This window comes from Urtica dioica, chromosome 10 (genome assembly GCF_054948205.1).
Source record: "Urtica dioica subsp. dioica isolate 48M chromosome 10, U.dioica_male_clone48M_v1_H2, whole genome shotgun sequence".
Taxonomy (NCBI): domain Eukaryota; kingdom Viridiplantae; phylum Streptophyta; class Magnoliopsida; order Rosales; family Urticaceae; genus Urtica; species Urtica dioica.
Window position 1 is genome coordinate 6,916,249 of NC_142765.1, and position 21,586 is coordinate 6,937,834.

General features: G+C 36.5%; 2 protein-coding genes and 1 non-coding gene across 4 annotated transcripts; 1 reads left to right on the forward strand and 2 right to left on the reverse strand.

The window, feature by feature from the left end:
• Positions 1 to 2,348: 2,348 nt before the first annotated feature.
• On the reverse strand, positions 2,349 to 5,645 carry LOC149383319 (proteasome subunit beta type-7-A-like). Of its 2 annotated transcripts, none has more exons than XM_089629174.1 (9): positions 5,437 to 5,645; positions 4,849 to 5,012; positions 4,163 to 4,304; positions 3,923 to 4,019; positions 3,733 to 3,802; positions 3,509 to 3,613; positions 2,940 to 3,038; positions 2,780 to 2,867; positions 2,349 to 2,674 (listed from the first exon to the last, which is right to left on the reverse strand). In XM_089629174.1, exons 2-9 carry the CDS (start codon positions 4,990 to 4,992, stop codon positions 2,598 to 2,600), a joined length of 822 nt encoding a protein of 273 aa, XP_089485300.1. In that variant the 5' UTR covers positions 4,993 to 5,012; positions 5,437 to 5,645; the 3' UTR covers positions 2,349 to 2,597. The 2 variants fall into 2 exon arrangements, with proteins under 2 accessions (XP_089485300.1, XP_089485301.1); XM_089629175.1 differs by having other exon boundaries at positions 5,441 to 5,627.
• A 10,275-nt stretch (positions 5,646 to 15,920) lies between these two features.
• Positions 15,921 to 15,992, forward strand: TRNAT-UGU (transfer RNA threonine (anticodon UGU)). The gene has a single exon. It is a non-coding gene; the product is annotated as a tRNA-Thr (tRNA).
• Positions 15,993 to 16,973: 981 nt separating this feature from the next.
• Positions 16,974 to 19,456, reverse strand: LOC149383321 (mitochondrial ribosomal protein L51/S25/CI-B8 family protein). Its single transcript, XM_089629043.1, has 4 exons — positions 19,349 to 19,456; positions 18,769 to 18,859; positions 18,087 to 18,193; positions 16,974 to 17,537 (listed from the first exon to the last, which is right to left on the reverse strand). The coding sequence occupies exons 2-4, from the start codon at positions 18,846 to 18,848 to the stop codon at positions 17,365 to 17,367; spliced, it is 360 nt and encodes a 119-aa protein (XP_089485169.1). The 5' UTR covers positions 18,849 to 18,859; positions 19,349 to 19,456; the 3' UTR covers positions 16,974 to 17,364.
• Between the last annotated feature and the right edge of the window lie 2,130 nt (positions 19,457 to 21,586).

Here is a 21,586-nt window from a genome sequence, read left to right on the forward strand (position 1 = left end):
GAGAAGATATGTCTTCATCAAGTGCTCATCTTGTGGAGAATATGGCCATAACATGAAGACCTGTTTCAGAAGAAAACAAGAGAATTTAATTAGTGATTTCAACTCAATAATTATGCAGAGAGCTGAAATGAGAAGTAATCATATGTTTTTTTGTTTTGTTCTGCAGAGAGAATCAAAGAAGAAAGCTAGAGATGGAAGCCAACGCTCTCAGCGAGGACGTGACCAATCTGAAAGTCAACCACATAGCCAACAGTCACACGCAGGTCCCAACGTAGGTGCAAGTCAAGATGTAAGTCATGATGCAAGTCAAGGGTCAATTCAAAGTGGAAGTCAAGTTGCAAGTTAAAGTGCAAGTCAAGTTGTACCTCAAACTGCAAGTCAAGCTGCAACTCAAAGTGCGAGTCAAGCTGCAACTCAAATTGCAAGTCAACGTCAACCTCAACTACAACTTAGAGTGAGCGATTACAAACAAGGCTTTGTGAATTTCTAAGTTATTAGTTACACACCCAATATTTCTAATACATCTGGACTTTTTCTATTTACAGCGCAGTCCGAGATTTAAGACTGTTGATGATCCAAACAGGTTACAGACTCTTCAGCCAAGAAAATTATTCAGAAAGAATTGAAGCATGTTGCCAACAATATTTTAATCTGTTTATGTTGTTTATTATGTGACCAAACAGTAGTATTTTGTAGATCATTTTCTACGCGATGTATGTGCATCTTTTGGTTTAACAACGGAATTGAAGTTTGTTGCCCACATTTTGGAATCTGTTTATGTTGTTTATTATGTGACCAAACATTAGTATTTTAAAGGTCAATAACAACAAAATTTTATTGACAACAGAATTTAATTACATTATGATACCAATACATTTCTTTTACATGAAATGACTATAACATAGAAGTTGATAACAATACATTTCATTATGATACATTCACATAAACCAAAAGGATCCATAGCAAAAACTATAAAATCTTTGCAGATTATCCCAAAATTCAGTCTGATACAGTCATTCACTGCATTACTTATAAGGATATCCTACTTATAAATGACTATAACACAGAGAAAAATTACAATCACATATAGCAAAAACTTCAAAAATTTTCCTTCACATTGAATCTGTTGACCGAGGTTCTTCAATTCATCGATAATGGCATCACATCCATTATGTTCATCGTCGTCATGAGTTCCATAATTGTAGCCGCCTTCATTAATCTTTCTCAGCAAGCCTGGAAGAATTTCAACTGACCTACTACACATTTCATGGTCGATCCATTGTAAAAATCCACAACCTATATCTTTGTTTTTCTGCAAATTTCAAACTTGATTGAAAATTAAAAACCAACAAATTTATTTTCAGTTAAATAAAAAAACCTCAACATCTAGCCTTCGGAAATACCAACCAACTACTACAAAAAAAACCAACAATTTTTATTCCCACTGAAATAAAAAAACCTCAAAATCTAGCATTCGGTAATATTTAAAAACCTTCTACCAAAAACCCAGCAAATATTGTTCTCAGTTAAATAAAAAAATCAAAGGAAATTGATACGTACCTTATATTGGGGACAAGCAAAAAACCTTCTACCTGGATTTAATGATGTCCACGATGTCTTCTTAGAGCAAACCAAGCCACAAGTGCATCTCGGTGTTCCACAATTCTTAGTATGGGCTTCGTCGTTTCCGGCTGAGACTCGACGATTCCAAGAACTACTCGAGCTGTAAGTTTCCATGGCGTTTTGGTGAACTGGATTTGCGACTGGTTTGGTGAAATTGACGAGTCCAAATTGATTTAGGGATTTAAAGAACCCTAAATCCCAAATCTAAATTTTTGGGATTTTTGCTCTGAATTGGACATATAAAATGGATGATATCAAAGGGCAATTCAATAATTTTACTCTGAAATGGGCACACGTGCATCACACGTGGTCTAAATGGTAACAGAATCGACCACAGCTTGACGGAAGGATATAATGTGAAAGGGTTTGAAAAATATATGGTGACCAGTTGTAACAAAATAAAAGTTGGAATAAGGTTTGTTGTTCGTCAACAAGTTCAAGGGGTAAAAGTGAAATTAATTCTTAATGTTAAATCTTTAGCCTTGCTATCCATAATTATATTGTGTGAGAGCTTGATTTTTTAATATTTGAATATTTAATTATAATTTTACTAAAGGGCAGTCATTAAGCAATTTCAAATAAATTATGGCATCTCGTACTGCTGACTTTTGCCAGAATTTTGAATTTTTACCGGCATTTCACTGAGATAAACTAGGAAATGAAATGAACTTTTGGTGGCCGCGGGCAGGCAAGTCAACTAGTGGAATGTCATGGCATTTCTATCATGGATCCAAATAAAAATCATATCATCGGAAGTAAGAACCTCATAAGGTCTTTTGAACATGCAAACATTTTTCAGTCATTCCCAAATTAAATAAGGGGAGACAAAGTTTCTCTGTGAGTTCAGACGGTGAAACGAAGACTGTATAGAACTTTAACTGGAAGATTTTCTGCAGAAAAACGATTATCTATACGAATATCCAACTAAAAATAAAGTTCACATAAACTTGAAACACTAATAGTCGGTCTAAATTTCACTCTTCCATGGCATCTCCTTCTTCAATCGCTACCACATTCTCCTTCAACGGAGTAATCTTTGTCAAAAGAACCTCTGTGAGCACCCATAAAGATTAAAGAGGATTAGCATTTTTGTAGCTGGTCTCAGTGCATTTTACAAATTATGTGATAAGTTCAAAAAGTAGATTGTGTTACTGACCAGTCTTCTTCGTGAACGAATAGTCTTTCGGACTGACATAAGTACGTGGATTCGGCAGCAAGTGATTCCTCAGGTACTCCTTGTGTCCCTGAGATTACAAGCGAGAAGTCAAGTCTAAATCCCCGTCATATGCGGTTCGAAGCTAGTTTTGCCAATATACCTTTGTAATTACACAAACATCCACGTTGCTTCCACTGCCCAAGTCATTGAATATACCAGAACATATCGCTTCCGTTACGATTTTAACTCCTTCATCTCTCTGCAACAGGAAAAAAAAGTATGTCAGAGTACGTAAATATGCTCAAACAATCAGAATATAATATAATCCTTCACAAATTTACGTGACACATATGAAACACGACATCGAGAAATAACTCGGTATAGCTCATTTGAGATGTAAGAGTAAATCATGTCCACTTATCATACCATACAATACTAACATTGCTTAGCGTCACTTTCGTAGTAAATTAAGATCAACCAAGGAATGGCTATGATAGACTATGGTACAGATTATATAAACAGCAGGCAAAATATGACCCATTGTATTAACTTTTTTACCAGTGTGCTCTCCAATAATACACCAAATCTGAGAATGATTGAATGACCTCACTATACTCATGTTCCCCTTATTACATGCACCAGACTGTTACTATAATATCCCTTATTTTCATCATTAATTACCCCGCCTAACATAGGTGAAGTGTATTGGAGTCTTGTCATGTTACTTACAGTTAGGCCTTCTTTGTATTTTGACTCAAAAATTGCCATTGCAGCAAGAGACCCCGAACCCATTGTAGCAAACGGCAACGTGTCGGTCGACCCATGAGGGTAAATCTGCCAAACAAAACATTCCACAAGATGCAAAACCACAATTACGCGCAGAGATCATTTGACATTTCTGAACGTAAAATAAGTAGAGGAAGAGAAAGAAAGAAAAGAAGAAAAAAACGCACGGTATGCAAATGAGGTCCAGTGACATCAACACCACCAAGTACCAAAGCAGCAGAGACATGGCCTTGATAGCTAAAAATTAAAAAAAGTGGACCGTTGATTAGAGCGAGATCTTTTACATCATGAGATGGTAAAATAAAGTACAATAAAAAAAAATCTTAAAACACATTTGAAGAGAAAAACAAACTCAACTTGAAAAGATGTTTCTTAAGTAGAGTCAATGCTGTAATGACTCTCGATTCTCGACCAGTGTGATAGCGATGCAGTTGCAGCTGTGAGCTGACCATATCTGAAGAAATGCAAGCATGTCAACAATCCTTAAAGTGGTCGAAAAAATACCAAGAGACAACCAACTTACACACTCTACATTCACCCAAGTGACACAGTAGATTTTATTTTGCTTGTTTCCCATTTCTCAACCGATTTGCTTACCTGTTACCGCCTCTGTATCAGCAGCAGTTCCTGCTCCACAGCAGTAAATGTTCGGTGCCATGTAATGAATTTTCTCACAGTTCTTATCGCAAACGATAGGTCCTTCCGTGGCCCTAGTATCGGCTCCGAGAATGACACCATCCTGCAGAAAATCATTTACAGGTAAAATATATAAGCACATGAATAAACCCTAATTCTTTATCTTGGCATGATACAATTTTAGCTGCATACATACCACAACCGGGGTCTATTAATGTCCCAAGAATCGCCCTTACTACTTGACCAAGTAATTGGGGTTCACTTGCAAATATTTAAAAAAATAAAAATTGTAACATTTAGTTCCTACACGAACGCACAAATGCACTGGACGATGGTTTGGCATCTAAACAATTTCATATTGGAATAAAACCCTATCCGTCAAAAGATTTGAGCATTTGTTCACTCTTTTTTTTCGAAATGGAAGGTAACAACACAGTCAACTATCTATTTCAATACACTGCTGTCCAATCCTTCTGTTTCACAACCCAACTAATTGAAAACTAAATGAGTTAGATCAATCAATAGCTAAAACCATACGGCATTGTGATTCCTAATCTGACTTCACAGCCAACAGTTTTAATTCAGGTATGAATAGTGAACTACGAACATGAAAGACGATCAAACTTGATTAAAAAAATGTGTTTTACCTGAAAAACGAGACCCACAATTGTCGTGCCGGTCTTCCTGTACGAAGGACCACGAACACCCTTTTCTGAAAGCATAGCGTTCCTTCTACATAGATCGAAGCTAAACCCGCCCCTTGGAGGAACATCTATGGCAGACTTCGACATCTTTAGATTCCAAAATAATCCTTCACAAAATAAAGCACACCAAATTTCCACACCAAACTCAGAGACAGAACTAAACATCAGCAAAAAATAAATAAATAAAGATTTGGAGTTTGAACCTAAAATAAGTGAACATGACTATGCCAAATCCAATTAGAAGTTCAAGTGGACAAGAACATCATTTGGTAAATTTTAAGGACTTGCGTGATAATAAAATGGGTCAAAGACACACAATTTCAGTTGTAATTTTCCCCGATTCCATTCATCATAACAAATACATATCATTGTATACCTATATCCGCAAAACAAACAAAACGAGCAACAAAACAAAAAAAAAAAAAAAAAAAAAAAAAAAAAAAAAAAAAATTCGATAATAGTCTCACCAGATAAGCGAACTGAATCTAAAACGATTGAGGAAGAAGATCGAATCAGGGAAATAGATCGAACCTACAGAGGAAGAGAAATGAGTTGAGTCGTAACGCCGAGATGATCTGTGAGTGAGTGAGATGAAGATTCGGAGCTTGTTTCTTCTTCTTCTTCTTTCAGTTTCTACAATAAAGAGGGATTTCTATTTTATTTTTATTTTTTATATTTCTGCCGAGTTTCTTGTTCGAGGGGGCTTCAAAAAGCAAACACTGATGGAGTGGAGATTTGGGATTTGTGAGATTAATATCGGATGGTAATGCAACTGAAGTGCACCGAATAATGTGTGGGTTCGTACCCACTTGATAATCGCTAGGTTCTTTTTTTTTTTTTTTGAGGAAACGTGGTCGGTGCTACGAAATATCATAAAAGCCCTCACGTATGGCGGAGAAAAACCGCGGTTACAAAGATAAGAATGAAACAGAAACCAACGGAAAGAGAACATGAAAAGCTCAAACAACAAGGCCCTAGGAGGCCGTGCGGGACCGCAACTCACGATCATCGGCCCTAATGGCCTCTTCCGAACAAGGCGGGACTAAACTCAGCCAGGTCGAAGACGAGTGATGGTTAACCGCATAGCGCGCTAGATTATGCGCAGCAACATTACAAAGACGAGAAATATGCATAATGCGAAAAACCTCAAGCTCCATCACCTCTCTGAAGATGCGGTGCAAGATCGTCCCAAGCTCTGTCGCAGGCGTCACGCCCTCATCGATCATCCTCACCACCTCCAAGCAGTCAGACTGGATCTCCGCTCTCCTGCCACCAACGCTGCGAACTAGCTCTATGCCATGGAGGACAGCATACGCTTCCGCAAGCTGGGGGGAGAACCCCCTAGCCACGAAAAGCGTCTGCGAGGCGATCACCTCTTCGGTGTGGTCTCGAAGTATACAACCTACACCGAAGCCTCCACGGTCGCGAGCTAGTGCCGCGTCAACGTTAATCGAGAGGGTCCCGTCCCTTGGGGGGTCCATCTGGGGGTAGTAGTCACCCTCGTGCTCGTCGGAGTCACCCCATCCGTAGCCGCTCTGTACTCCTCGAGGAAGCTCGCCGTCCACTGGACTAGCTGTGGCTGGCTCCAAGCTGATCTCCCGTCTAAGACATTGTTCCTGTGGTTCCAAAGTTCTCATATGATAGTAATGAAAAGCTCATGGAAACGAACCTCAAGGGCATCCGTCAGTCTGAGGATAGCATCGAAAGCATCGCCGTCTCTGAAAGGCGGAAGAATGTGGCCGAAGCCCACCTCCTTCCAGACTCTCCTGCTCTACCTGCAACCCCAAAACGCGTGAAAAACAGTCTCTCTCGCCTCCTGACAGACAGGGCAGCTGTCGTCAGAGGTGATCCTCTTCTTGGCTAAGACTACTCTGGCCGGGATCTGGCCTAAACAGACTCGCCAACAGAAGAGTTTCACCTTAGGAGGAGCTCTCAGTTGCCAGAACTTCGTCCACCACCTCTCCATCAACGTCGGATCTGAAGAGCTGGCGGCCGGAGTACTGGCTCTCTCCATAGCTACACGGTAACCGCTCTTGACGGAGTATTCTCCGTCCTCGGTGAAATGCCAGCGACGCACGTCAGGAATACCCTCACCACCACTCGGGATGCTCAAGATCGCCCCAGCGTCCTCCACCCCAAACATCGCTGTAATGAGATCGACGTCCCAACTACCGTCGAAACGCATAAGCTCAGCTACCCGCATATCGGGGGGAATCCAAGGGGGATCAATCCAGGTGGCAGGTCTGTCCCTAGGAACCCAGCTGTCGCCCATGACAAACACAGATTCCCCGTCCCCGATCCGCCATCTCGAACCGGACTGAATGATCTCACGTCCCCAAAGGAGACCACGCCACATGGAAGAGCTACACGAGCCTGGATGAGCCATCATAATATCACCATCGGGGAAGTAGCTTTGTTTGTAGACACGGCCTACCAGACTATCCGGTCTCTTGAGAAGTCTCCAGACACTCTTAGCCAGAAGGGCCTGGTTGGACTTCTCTAGATCTCTGAAGCCCATCCCTCCCACTGACTTGTGTCGCGTGAGGTCCTCACACTTGCACCAGTGGATCTTCCTCGTCGCCGTTCCACCCCCCCACCAGAATCGCGTGAGCTAGGTTCTTAAAAATGCAACTAAAAACGTTTTAGGAGGAAAATAATCTTAAAAATTTGATGAGAAAAATCTTTAAAAAAATAATAGATTTAAACTCTGGTATCTATAAACCCATATAGATAATAAAACTTATTTATAGATTTGATCTATTAATTATTATAAAATATAAATAAACTTTATTACGTATTTTGACAGTTAAAATATAAATATCGTGGTTATTTACCCAAAATTCAATTTAAGAATCTTATTCAATGCATAGATCAGCGTCTCAACATCGGACTTCGTTGGGTGACTTGATTGACAATGTCAAATTCAAAGTGCACGACAAACTTAGACATAGAGCAACAACATCTCTTTCTTTGAATGATGTATTGAAGATGCCATAAAAATCTTGTCAAATCCCGAAAGAAAAATTTAATGTTAATGCGATTTGAATCATGCGAGAGTGAAACACCGATATCTAACATGTAAACATATGACTAAGATAGTTTTCATCGTATTTAGGTACAGTCGTGTTCATAAACATAACCTATCATCACTAAACAAAAACTATATTCGATGGCATGTTCATCTTATTCTTACTCATAAAAATACGGATCTCGTGACTAAAAATGACTAAATCAAAACTTAAAAGTTGTTTTTTTTAGTGTTTTATTTAGTTTAGTGCAGTTAGATCTGTTCTGGATATTATTAGGATGAGAGTGTTTGATTTTTAGTCCTCTATTTATGGTTTTTTGGAGTACCGTTGGCGCTCTGGTAAAAAAAATGATTGAATGTTGTAATGTGGAGAGCCAATTTTCGATTTAATCTTGTTACAGGTTTAGAGGCCCTCGAGATTTCAAGGTGGTTTAGGAATCGGTTGGTCTGTTTTTGGCAGCGCTAGTTTTGCTCGTTCTAGGATTGGAGAAGATCTTTGTTGAAGGGGTCCCACTACTACAAAAACGGCCTCGTCGCTTCTAAAACGGTGCGTCGCTTCTAAAAGTCATTTTTGTATTAGTGTCCGAGAGATCTTTCTTGACGAGTTATGAGATTACTTGGTGGAATAGGTTCTTGCCTCCTTTTTTTTAGTTGCTTGTCTTCTGCTTCTTATTTTCATTTCAGGACATTTGATTGTTAATAAATAAGGTATCGGCCTTTGTCCGAGATCTATGTAAGGCCGTAACCTGGTTTGATAACGAGAATTCTTCTTAAAAAAAGAGTTGGAAAATAGTCATTTATTAGTCACGACTCATGTTTAATAAACCTTAATATTTTATCAACTAATTTACACTTAAATAAATACAAACCTAAAGAAAACTTATTTGGGTTAACATTTCAAATCCAAAATATGACAAGACATATTTTTCGAGATAATTAGATTGATATTTAAAATTTCCTCAAAATAAAATCCTTACAAATATAAGTTATTAACTCGCCCGCTTTACCGGAAATATGAAGGAAAAAAATCAACTTATGAATAAATAGATATATAATTGCCAAGAAATCAACTTACTTGGTATAATTGGTATGCTTGTAAAATAAAACATGAATGCATATCTAAATTGCCATATAATATGCATAGATTTATAAAGGGAAAATATCAACAGCATCCCTTCAGTTAAATCGAAATACGCGATTTATACCCTCAGTTTTTAGACATATCAGACATATCATTTTAGTTTAATATAAATGACATATGTCTCCCCTAAAAATATGTTATATTTCAAATACCACCCTTTTAGTTTATTTTTTTATAAAAATAATTTGAATTATCCAAAATACCCTTAATGAAATAATTTTTAGTTTCTATATTATATATATAAAAAATTAAATCGAAAGTCGTTGCCGGAGAGTCAGCGGCCGACGACACGCGTGAAGCTCATTTCGCCGTTTTTTTCGGTGAAAATTCGGCGAAACGACATGTCGTTTCGATGAAAAACGACCGGTCGTTTTCGCTGAACTTGGAGTGTAAAAGCCTCCATTTTTCCGTGGATGTCGACGAAACTTCGGAGAAAAGTGCAAAAAAAAGTATCAACCACAGTGGAAAACAAACGAAGAAGACAAAGCTGTTTCCGGCGAAATTCCTGGGCAATCGGGTTTGATTTCTTTTACCTTGTTTTCGTGGAATTGGACTCTCCGGGGTGTGTTCTCTCTCTCCCGGCGCTTGCTTCCCGGTCGGCCGGCCACGGTGGCTCGCGGCGATTTCCTTTCCCTCGGTCACGGTGTGCACGTGGTGGCTTGGAGGCGCGCGCGAGGGCTGAAGAGAAAGAAGAATGAAGAAGAAAGGATAAGAAAGAGATGGGTGACGAGGATCGGCCGAGAGTTGTTCTTAGTTGTTGGATGTTGTTTGTTTTTTTTTCTCTGTTTCCTTGCAGGTGACGAGCGGCAATGAGGAGAAGAAGATGAAAAGAATCGAAGAAGAGGAAAAGAAAAAGGAGAAGAAGAGTGTAATAAATCCCTCTTAGCTCCACCGCTTATAAACCAACCCCAACTCAAGTTTTTTATTTCAATTTAGTCCAGAAAACCTTACAATCACGTCTTTGTCACAAAATTTTGTGACTCACAATAAATGAGCTATTTTTTAACTAATAATTGATCATATGTATATTTTCTTAATATGAATATGGTATTTCTTTAGTGATAGATACAATACTTTATTTGTCGCAACACATATTTTCCTTACATAACCAAGTTGAATAATTTCATAAACTTATTATGGGATACTTGTTAGTTTTTATTACTCATTGAATTAAAAAAAACAACACATCAATGTATAATTAAATTTTCAAAGATATAATATAGGGGTTTTGACAGCAATAATATCATCTTGCTGTCACTTACCATATTTAGCTCAAAACCAATATTTTGACACATATGTTACTTTGACTAGGAAAAAGAAATAAAAATTTCCTCAATTACCCTAAGCAGCCATATTTGACTGCTCTCTCTCTCTCTCTCTCTCTCATATTTGACTGCTCTCTCTCTCTCTCATCTTCACTCTCTTTCATTTTCTAAAAAAATAAATAATAATTCGTTCTTGCTCTCTCTCTCATCTTCACTCTCTCTTTTCTGGAAAAAAAAACCCCCTCAGATCTTCATTTCCCTCCAAGCATCTCTCTCATTCACGCTCACTCTTCAATCGCTCACCCTCTTCAGCGTGGGTCCAAGTCTTCTCCGGTCACCGTCGTCAGATCTGGGTCGAGTGTCTTCTCCGGTGACCGTCAAATCTTGGCGTCAAATCTGGGTAAGTAGCTTGTTCTTCTAACAACTAAGAGCTATTTTTAGTGATTTCGTTCAGTTTGAACGTGTTCCAAAGCTTTTTTGAGTTTTTACTTCGCCAAAAATGGTGTTTGGAATTTCAGTGTTGAAATTTTCCAGGTGTCACGAAGTGACGGTATTCGTGACACAATTGTCATGAACTGGATTCATTTCGTGACAAATGTGACACGATGCAGTTCGTGACAATTGTGTCACGAACTGAATGCATTTCGTGACAATTGTGTCACGAACTGGATGCATTTCGTGACAATTGTGACACGAATTAAATGTGTTTTTTATATTAGCAACCTTGTTTAAAGACTATGATCTAATATGACCAATTTTATACATATATGGAGGAAATATGTCTATAGGCTAAGCATAGCGGGAAGTGGGTACAACCAGGCGTGTACCAAGAGGGTGGTACTCTTACACTTCTACTGCCTATCAACTTGAATTACCAAAGCTTGATGCAAACCAGGAGTTTTGGGCTACGTTAAGCTTAATGCAACTTCGACGCGAGGGTCCCACTTTAATCGCCGCTCTGGGGGAAAAAAATTTGGAGTAAAACCAAAGACAATCTTAGACTAGCTTTTAGTGTAAGATAAAATTAGGGTATGTTTTTGTATTAGTCTTCTACAAAAATTGTATCATTCAAGGAGTTATTCAAGTAAATATGGCATGTTTTTGATTTCGTGACACGAACCAATGTATTTCGTGACACATCTATAACGAATCTGGAGATTTCGTGACATATCTGTCACGAACCAAGGAATTTCGTGACACGTTTGCCACGAATTACAATCAATTAGTGACAAATTTTATTTTTACACGTTTTTTTTATTATATTATAGGGCCGACCTTCTGTAATCACTTAAAAAAAGGATTTACGTGATTTTAGCTTTTAAAGTCCATATTATGCAACAAATACCCAAATGCCCAACTTGGCAGACACCATTGTCAATTGACGAAGAATACTATGCAACCAAATACTCAACTTTTTATGGTGGAATTCAACAACAAAAAATCATCAATAAATCACATACCCAATTCAACAGAACCACTTTATTCTCACATAATTCTCGTCAAGTAAAAAAAACAAATGCATTGAAGCTCGCATATATAACAACACTCTAGACTTAACAGTTACATACCAAATCACACACCCAATTCAACAAACTACATTTTCTTCACAGAGAAAGAATCAAGAAAGAATAGTTTCATCATCAACAATGGCGTTCAAGAACCATTCTTTCTTCTTCTTCCTCATCTTCTTCTTCTCATTTTCTTCTTAGCGCCAAAGATCGTATCTTTCATGGGTATCATAAACACATATTTCACTCATTATTACCCACTTCCCGCCATGCTTAGCATATAAACATATTTCCGCCATACATGTATACGTTCACTCGTATTAGATATGAGTATTAAAAACGGTTATTAACATGGAAAAACATCCAGTTCGTGACACCCTGGAAAAACCTGGAAGTGTCACAAACTGGATTCACTTCGTGACACCCTGGAAAAATCGGGAAGTGTCACGAACTGGATCCACTTCGTGACACTAGTGTCACGAACTGGATTCACTTCGTTACACCCTGGAAAAATCGGGATTTCAACAAAAAACACCATTTTAATTAATTTTGGTTATTATGTTATGTTTATTATGTGTTTTTAATTTGGCAAATCTGTCACGAAATGACTCGAGTCCGTGACACATGTGTCACAGACTGAATTCACTTTGTGACACTTACCTTTCAGGAACGCCTGAAATCTCGACCGTGTTTTTACTCCGTATTAACCAAAAAACAACCCAATCATCATAAATAAGCCACATAGGTCACAAAAAACGTAAAAAAAACACCTAATATCCAAAGGGGTATCTTAGTTTGTATTCCATACCTTTTTAATCTTAGGTGCGACAATGAACGCATTATCGTCGGAATTATCGTCGGAATTATTTGTCGGCACATCTATCACGAACTGAGCTAAAAACATGAGTTATTTTAAAAATTACTCACACATTAATAGAAGGCGCTATGGTTTCTTCCTCCACAATTTTCTCTCCTTTGGATGGAAGCGAAATTAACAGAAATGCCACTAATACTATAATCTGAATTCAGGGAGACACAAAGAAAGTTCTAAAAAAACTGATCCAAAACTACCAGACTTAAAGTCAGAAGATCAAACACTCCCCCCTATCTACACCTTGCTAGATATTGGTCTAACATGATAATTGCAAACCTTCTTCAGAGTGCGACCACTTGTGACGCCGAATTCAGGTTCGAAGTCTGCATCGTCCGGGTCATCTTCTGCATCGTGTTCACCTTCACTCTGATCTTGTGCATCTATGTTTATGTCAAAGTCCTTCTCACTCGAGGTCACATCTACATACCCGTTGCCTACTAAACTGTGATCTATGTTTACACTCTTTCCTCGACTGTTTTCTTCGACTACACTGCGTGACACTGTTGGTCTTCAAGAGTCTCCCAAATAGTCTAGAGTAACAACCAAGAAAAAGTGATCAGTTCCACAGTTTAAAAGCAACCCAAAACCTTGTAAGAGCTTAAAGAAAGCCAATACCTTTTTAGACACTTAAACAAAGATCGTCAAACCTAATATACAATGTTCCTTAATGTTTAGCATTGCCTTGGAAATTAAAATATATAAATAAAAGGAAATTCTTCATACTAATGTTGTGAATGATAACAACAACATCAATACTAAATAACCTCAGTATACTCAAACTAAGCATCAATAGTTAGTCTCAACAGAAAACAGTAAAACAAAACAAAAGCATGACCATTGGACTCTAAACAGCCATCAATCCAATTCTCAGACAATAAAAACAGCAAATTCAATTCACAATAGACAATACACTCAATGCCCTGATAGTATATCACACAAGCAAAATTAAGCAGAGTAAACAATAGATCAACAAGCATACTCAAGACTAAAAACATAAATAATCAAACGGCTAAACCCCTCTCCGAACTTCCATAACCAAACCCTAAAGCCAAATCGCGAAGAACGAACCCTAGCCACGAAATCTAAATACGTAAACTATCAATCGAACGACGCGAACACACAATATTTTACAGAGAGGCAGAGATAGAGAAAAAAGACCAACCGAGGAGAAAGAACGAGGCTAGCTACTCAGGTCAATAGCATTAGAAGCCAAAAAGACACGGTGTAAGTTAACAATCGTGCGTGTCGGACATAAGAATCGCTAAGATACGAATCGCTGGGTATCAGAGTTCTAGCTTTCAAAATCGCTGAGATACGTGCGGCCGATTTTTTTGAGCGAGAAAAAAAATGGGGGATCGTGCGAGAGAGAGAGAAGATGAGGGTTTTTTTTTTTTTTGGGAAAAAGATGAAGAATACCCAGGAATGGGTTTGCATGCGTTTAAAAGATTTCTGAGGATATAATAGTCTTTACATAATGGCTTAGGTATTACATGTGTCAATTTTTTGGTTTTGGGCTATATTTGGTAAGGGACATTCATATGATATTATTTGTGTCAATTTCCCTATAATATATACATTGTCATAAACTTTTAAAATAAATATCATACATATATTAAGTACCATATATTTTACAAATTTAAAATTGAAGATATATATATATATATATATTTAATATATTATGTCACATTATTTCTGTTCGGTTTTCCGTCGGCACGTCGGTTTTCCATGGAAAACGACATTTGAAAACGGCATTTCACTTGCCCTTTTCCACAATTTTTCCGTTGGGTTTTCCATCAGCATGATGATTTTCCGTAAATCAGGAGGCTCGAAACGGCAACGAAAACGACATTTTTTTTCCTTGGTTTAAATGTAAAATATGGCGACATACTTAATTTGTCAAAAACAGTGTATTATTTAGATCATTATGATTAAAAACTATTATTAGTGTTTTAATATATAATTATTTATTTTTTATTTATTAAAAGACTTAATTATTTTTGAGATTTGTAACTGACTAAAACTATTCAAACTTAAGAATTTCATTTTGTCGTACGTTTCATATTTTTTTTTTATTTCTAGTCATTGTGCTTATGTGGCACATTGTTTATACCATTTTTACCCTTATTAATTAGTTAATATAATTTATTTTCGAAATTAAAATCTAATTTATTATTCAAAATCCCTAATTATTAGGATCTCATATCTCTCTCTCTCTATCTCTCTCTCTCTCTCTCTCTCTCTCTATTTTCACGTTCACTCTTTCTCTCTCTCTCTCTCGTCACATTTTTTAGCCATGGACAAAGGTCAAAAACATAAAAAATAAAAAAACGCAATCAATAGTTGTTAATAACTGTTAATAGGTTTCTGTTTCAACTAATAGTCGGTAATAACTGTTAATAGGTTTCTACCATAATTAATATGCGATGCTGTTTTTTTCAACTTTCGTTATAGCTAAAAATGTAACGAAGAGAGAGAGAGAGAGAGAGAGAGAGAGAGAGAGAGAGAGAGAGAGAGAGTATTTAGGTATAGATAAATTATTTTCATCTAATTTATTTTTGGCAAAGAATTAGGGAAAAAAATGAGGATAATTATGTCTTATTACATCAAAGATTAACTAATTATCAAATATTACTAAAACGTTGTCTATTTCACAATTCTAAGTTTTAAAAATGCTAGTAAGTTAGAGCGCCCATTATTTTTTTTTTACTAAAGGCTTCCGTATATGTTGGACCGGCCCTGCATGAGACTAGCATAATTTTGTAAAGCAATGAGTTTGGTATTAAAAATGAGAAATTGCCCCATTTGCCACTAATTTTATAACATTTTCCCACTTTCCACCAAAATGCTAATTTTTTTCAAAATGCCACCGAGATGTCAACATTGTTGACATTTATGTCAACATTGTTGACATTTATGTCAACAATGTTGACATCTCATAGTGAAGGGCAAAAATAGATGTCAACATTGTTGACATAGATGGTGGCATTTTGGGACAAATTAGTCTTTTGGTGGAAAGTGAGAAAATGTAATTAAATTGATGATAAATGGGGCAATTTCTCATTAAAAATTTAGTATATGCCAGACCTATCCAGCTAAAATTACATACGAATATTTCCAAAGAAGAAAATGAGAGTGCAGTATCGTTGTCTCTCTTTTTCAGAATATAGGATTCTAAAATTTCAGTGAGAGTATGGCGAGTGCCCCTATAGCTCAGTGGTAGAGCGTCAGTCTTGTAAACTGAAGGTCTGTAGTTCGATCCTGCATGGGGGCACTTATTTTCCTCCTCAACTTTTTCTTTTTCTTTTCCTTTGATATATCATCCCTATAGTGTTCTTTTCTTTTTCAAACACTTATCCATTTAGGTATTATTTCGTTTCGTCAAGTTTGGTTATGGATGAGTTTTAAAACTGTATGAAAAAGTTATGTGTTATCTATGTAAACACTACTAGACTAGTTCCTTTATCGCTTTACGGTTCACTTGAATGAAAGAAAAAAGTACTACCCTCTGAGAATTATTATTCCTAGTCTAGTTATTGAGGAAATTATAAAATTGTATGAAAATAGTTTTAATTAGTTTGGTCACTGAAGCAAAAGTGTAATTTATTCAATTGATAATCCTCGAGCATGTTTCTTTGATTGCCGTTGAAAAAATTATCATGTTTAAAGAAGGTTTTGTAAGCTTTTAAAGACTATGTAAGTTCTTTACTATAATGAGCGCTTATTGAGTTATCCCAAGTACGAAGCCGAGGGTTTTCTAAACTTCATTCAGCTTTTAGTTCATTATGTTTTGGTGCAAAGGAAAAAGAATAAATGGATATATATGATATAAAAGTAAACTGAATCAGCTTCCGACTTGAATCGTTCTTACATAATTTTTACTAGAGCATGCTCTACAAATCTCAAACATAGACTGTAACTAAGCTTTCATGATGCCAAAAAAAAAAAAAAAACACACACACACACACACACACACTAAGCTTTCATGACATTCTCAGCTAAATAAATGCTAATCCAAAAATCCGTATTCTGAATATTTAAATTTGATAATACTTGCTTTCGTGCGGTGTCAGTTTGTCTGTGACCACAATCTAAATGTTTTATTAAATTCAATTGTCATGCTCACAAATTTCATTCCAGACATATTACACATGTTCATATCTTATTCTAAACTGAAATAGCTATAAAGAGTGTTCATAATATGGTATCAAATCCCGCATACGGAAAAATAAAGTAAATCTACACCGTCAAATCTTATGTCATAGTAAAGGCAGTCATCTAAAATCAAAATTATATAGTCCCACAACATATATCAGCTACACAAAATGCTAATCCTAATAGACTGTATTCTAAGTCTGTGACCACAATCTATATATTTTTTTAAACTTCATTGTCATGCTCACAAATTTCTCTCCAGACTTATCACACATGATCATGATTTATTCTAAACCGAAATAGCCAAAAAGAAAAAGAGTCCATAACATGGATTCAAACCCCGCATGTTATTACGAAGAAAAAAAAAATCTACACTGTCAAATTTCATCTCAAAGAAAATGCAGTCATCTAAAAAAAATTATATAGTTCCCACAACATATATTGGGTATTCTGATACACAGAACTACAAAAAACACGGTTCCACAACGAGCTCAGAATTTGACAGCTGTCGACCATGTACCTTGAACGCTGGGGTTTCTGGTCACGTGCCTGGTCTTGAGCTTCACAACCTTCCTTCCCAACGAATTCCTGAGCTTCGTTGCGCATCGGAGAATCTCTTCCGGGTCCATGTTCCTCACACACACTACCCGCTCGCGTTTGTTCACTGCAACAAATTTCGGAATATCTCACACAGAGAGAGAGAGTATGCAAATCTTTAAGAAATGAAATCCCTGACGTATATTTCTGGACTCGAGTGAAACAACGTTCAAGAACAGCAGTGACTTAAATTTTTTTTTTTTTTTTTTTTGGTTATTCTGTTCGGTTTATTTCCTTCATCACTTACAACTTACAAACAATACACTTAACAACATAATTAATATGCTTTTAGTTTTATTTGCATGAGATCACCCAACAAAAACAGATCCCAAAAAGGTTTTATTTTCTTTTACAACTTTATATATGTATTATGTATATATATTTTTCTTTTTCGCTAGCTATCGTAAATATCACAATGCAATAATAAGCTTTTAGGTCATAGAAGTATGTGGTGCTGTAAAATCTGATTCATTTTGTTAACAATTCATTTAGATGATCTCAAGACGTTCCATTTACTTCAATTTATATATGTTCAACTGCATGTAAACACAACTAAAAGCTTATTTATCTCTCTCTCTCTCTCTCTCTCTCTATATATATATATAGAGAGAGTCACCGTATAAGCCCTTCAAAAGCGGATGTTGACCGCGGATAAGCTCAGTAACAATTTCCAGCTGAGGATTTTGTGCCTTGAATACCGGTAATTGTGACTCCATAAACGCCCTGAAATCAACATTCAAGGTTAATTAAGTCAACGCTTCGAAGAATACTATTACTTCTTAGACCCAGCCCAAGGAATAAAATTCCGGTTGTCAATAATGGCCGATGGTTTGATTTCACCAAAATATGATCGCCAATATGCCAACGGAAATTCTAGAGAAATCTGATAAAAATTTCTCATACAGAATCATCTATTGACGGATTTTTTTTATGAAAAAAAAGGAATTAACTTATAGTATAGGAGCAAAGCAAATATCGTATTTAACTTCTTTTTTATTTCAAACCACAAATATAATATGTCAAATTCAGAAATCATTTCCTAATAAGATACAGGAAATGTTGATTGCAAAGGGAAATTTTGCTTTCAGACTCTCCAACATCTCAATGGGAACGAGAAATCCACGAGGAATTTCGCAAACAATTCGTAAACCATATAAACATAAGGACCATAACATTGAGTATGAACTAAGATACAGAAAGAACAAAGAATCAGCTTATTTTTTCTCCCACATAATCCTGATCATTCACTAATTCTTTTTTATTGCTTTATGACTGGAAAATCGAGAATCAGCACAAACCTGATCCCTCTGCTACTGCCACCCCAGTCACAGTAATTAACAACCATTTTTTGGAGTTGCCAAACTCCTCTCAAAGCCATCTCTGATATCTCTGTACAAAATTAAAAAAAAAAAAAAAAAAAATTGAGTGATTTTAAAAAACGTAGGTACTGAGGCGTGGAAACGGTAAAACGCTCGGAAAACGCCTCAGTAACGTAAGTTTTAGGTCTGGAAAATGCCTTGCTGGGATTTTTAGGTGAATGACCTTGCTTGAACAACTTTGCATATTTTCATTTACTTTTATTCAGTTTCAACTAAGAAAAACGCAACCCTAAACTTCTAAGTCAAAACCCAGGACGAAATCCCCCAAAATCCAAATACACGAACAAAAACCATCATCTAAGCCCTAAAATCAGGGAATGCTCTATCTGGTATATCTTGATTAGACTTTGTCAAAAACGGAATTTGAAGTTTAGACGATTTCAAATTACATTAACTAAAAACACATCAATTAAATATTTTCGCAATGAAATGGGGAATTCAAGCAATTCTAATCAACAAAATAAAATAAAAAACTGAAACTTAAAAGTTTGAAAATCACCTGGTGGTCGTGACGATGAGACGGTGGGAGACGGCGAGCAATTTGGAGCGACGGGTTTTCTAATCGTACATGTATCACTTGGTTTTTATATTTAAGAATTTTTTTTTTTCTTCTAATATTTAATTATAAAGAGTTAGTAGATATTAAGTGTGGGTGGCTTTGTTTTTGAAAATATGCCATGGAACTACATTCGACTATTTATTAATCGTGTTTGAAACTTAAATCACTCTAACTATTTAATTTTGGGTTATTGACAGTATAAATATCTTAACTTTTTATTTTATATATTTTTATATCAATACTTTTTTTTTCGAAGATAAAATACTTAACATTACTTTTTAGTATCACTGTTGCTCTCAATCTGTTAAAATGTCATGTGAAGAGTTATTGACGGCATAAATATCTTAACTTTTCAATTTTATACATTTTTACACCACAACTTTTTTTTTCCCGAATAACGGAGTTTATAGACGTGACGAATTTTTTGAGCTTTTTATGTATTAGCAACTTAATTTAAGTTTAAATTGCTACAAACTAATAATATACACACCAGAATTCGGATTAAAAAATAAAATACCTTGAGCAATGCAAGTTTAGAACTCACATTTAGTTCGTTGAGAAAAGAAGAAGAGAGACGCCTTGTAAGTTGTTCTTCAATTCAAAGGGCTTATCGTCTTCTTCTTTCGGATTTGTGTGTAGCTGAAGAGGAAGAGAAAGAGATAAGTGTCGTTGCCGTTGTCACGTGGATTTTGACGTGTTCATCTCGGTCTCGCCGGCACTCCCCCTCGACTTCACGTTTGCGTGCACCGCGACGAAGAACAACCTTGCTCCGTTTTTTTTTTTTTTTACTTTTGATTTTTTAATTAATTTTCTTTTATGATTTTATTAATCAATTTTTATTTTATTTACTTATTTTTATTTTCATTTTTTAACTCAATTTATTTCGATTATAAGAGTCCACGTGGCATTTAACGGATTAAAAATGTATAAAATAGAAAAGTTAAGGTATTTCTGCCGTCAATAATCGCTCACGTGTCATTTCAATGGACTGAGAGTAGTGGTGGTACTAAAAGGTAACATTAAGTTTTTTCCGTCGAAAAAAAAGTTGTGGTACAAAAGTGTATAAAAAAGTTAAAGTATTTATGCCACCAATAACCTTTTAATTTTTTACAAAACCATATCCGTTTAAATTAAACTATTTAATAATCGTGTTAAATGATTAATTTAATCGTGTTTTAATCATTTTTAGTCATTTAGATAAATTAATTACATCTACATTGAGCTCTTTTGTAAACAATTTTTCAATGATTATTTTGCTCTTGTAGCTTCCAGCAATAAGTTAAACAAAAAAAAAATTCACACTTTTTAAACTGAACTAACCTAGTGACCTCTTTTTCTTTTGAGATCTTTTTAGAGTTTTTCTCTCTAGAACGGCCTGGTTTTCCTTGCACTGCCTCACTGATCTCCTGCCTTTGTTGCTTTCCTTTGGAGAGTACTGGTAGATAGGGAAGTGTGTTTGCCGGTTGTTGGGAATAGTCGGGCTGTTTTCTCTCCCCTGCGTGTCAGGGCTGCTATGGACGTAGTCTGCCAAAAGTGGTCCTCGTTGGACTTATCTGAAGATAGTGAAGAGGTGATGGTCTTCGATGATGATGAGATTGACAATAACTCGCTCCTGGGAGATGGGATTCTCCTGGGGAAACTTTTATGCAACAAACAATACAATAGGAAAGCTCTAAAAGATGTTTTGGGAGGTATGTGGAATTCCTCTGGAAATGTCAAGTTTAGAGATGTGGAGAACAACACTTTGTGTATTTCTTTTGATAACATTGGAGATAAACGGAGAGTCATGGAGTCGGGACCATGGCTTTTTAATAGATCCTTACTAATCATGTACGATCCAAAAGGGAGGGAAGGTGAAACCCCGATCTTTAACCAGACGGACCTTTGGGTTCAACTGCACGGTTTGCCCCTCCTAGCCCGGACGGCTAAAATGGGTGATTTGAGAGGAAGACAGCTCGGGAGGGTGGTGCGCGTTGACAAATATAAAGATGGGAGATGTCGCGACAATTTCATCCGGGTCCGGATTAATATTGACATCAGCAAGCCTCTCAAACGGGGAATACCGGTCAAACTGGGCACTAATGCTTCAAAATCCTGGGTTGAGGCTGAGTACGAGAGACTGGCTGATTTCTGCTACGAGTGTGGAAGGTTGGGTCACAGCTGGAGGCAGTGCTCTGA

Coding starts and splice junctions, on each gene's coding strand:
- LOC149383319 (XM_089629174.1), bottom strand. CDS start 4,992: ATGTCGAAGTCTGCCATAGATGTTCCTCCAAGGGGCGGGTTTAGCTTC. Junction 3,614..3,732: donor CTGGACCTCATTTGCATACC/GTGCGTTTTTTT, acceptor TTTGTTTGGCAG/ATTTACCCTCATGGGTCGAC. Junction 2,675..2,779: donor TTCGTTCACGAAGAAGACTG/GTCAGTAACACA, acceptor GGGTGCTCACAG/AGGTTCTTTTGACAAAGATT.
- LOC149383321 (XM_089629043.1), bottom strand. CDS start 18,848: ATGGCTTTGAGAGGAGTTTGGCAACTCCAAAAAATGGTTGTTAATTAC. Junction 18,194..18,768: donor GGCAGTAGCAGAGGGATCAG/GTTTGTGCTGAT, acceptor TGTTGATTTCAG/GGCGTTTATGGAGTCACAAT. Junction 17,538..18,086: donor GCTTTTGAAGGGCTTATACG/GTGACTCTCTCT, acceptor AATTTGTTGCAG/TGAACAAACGCGAGCGGGTA.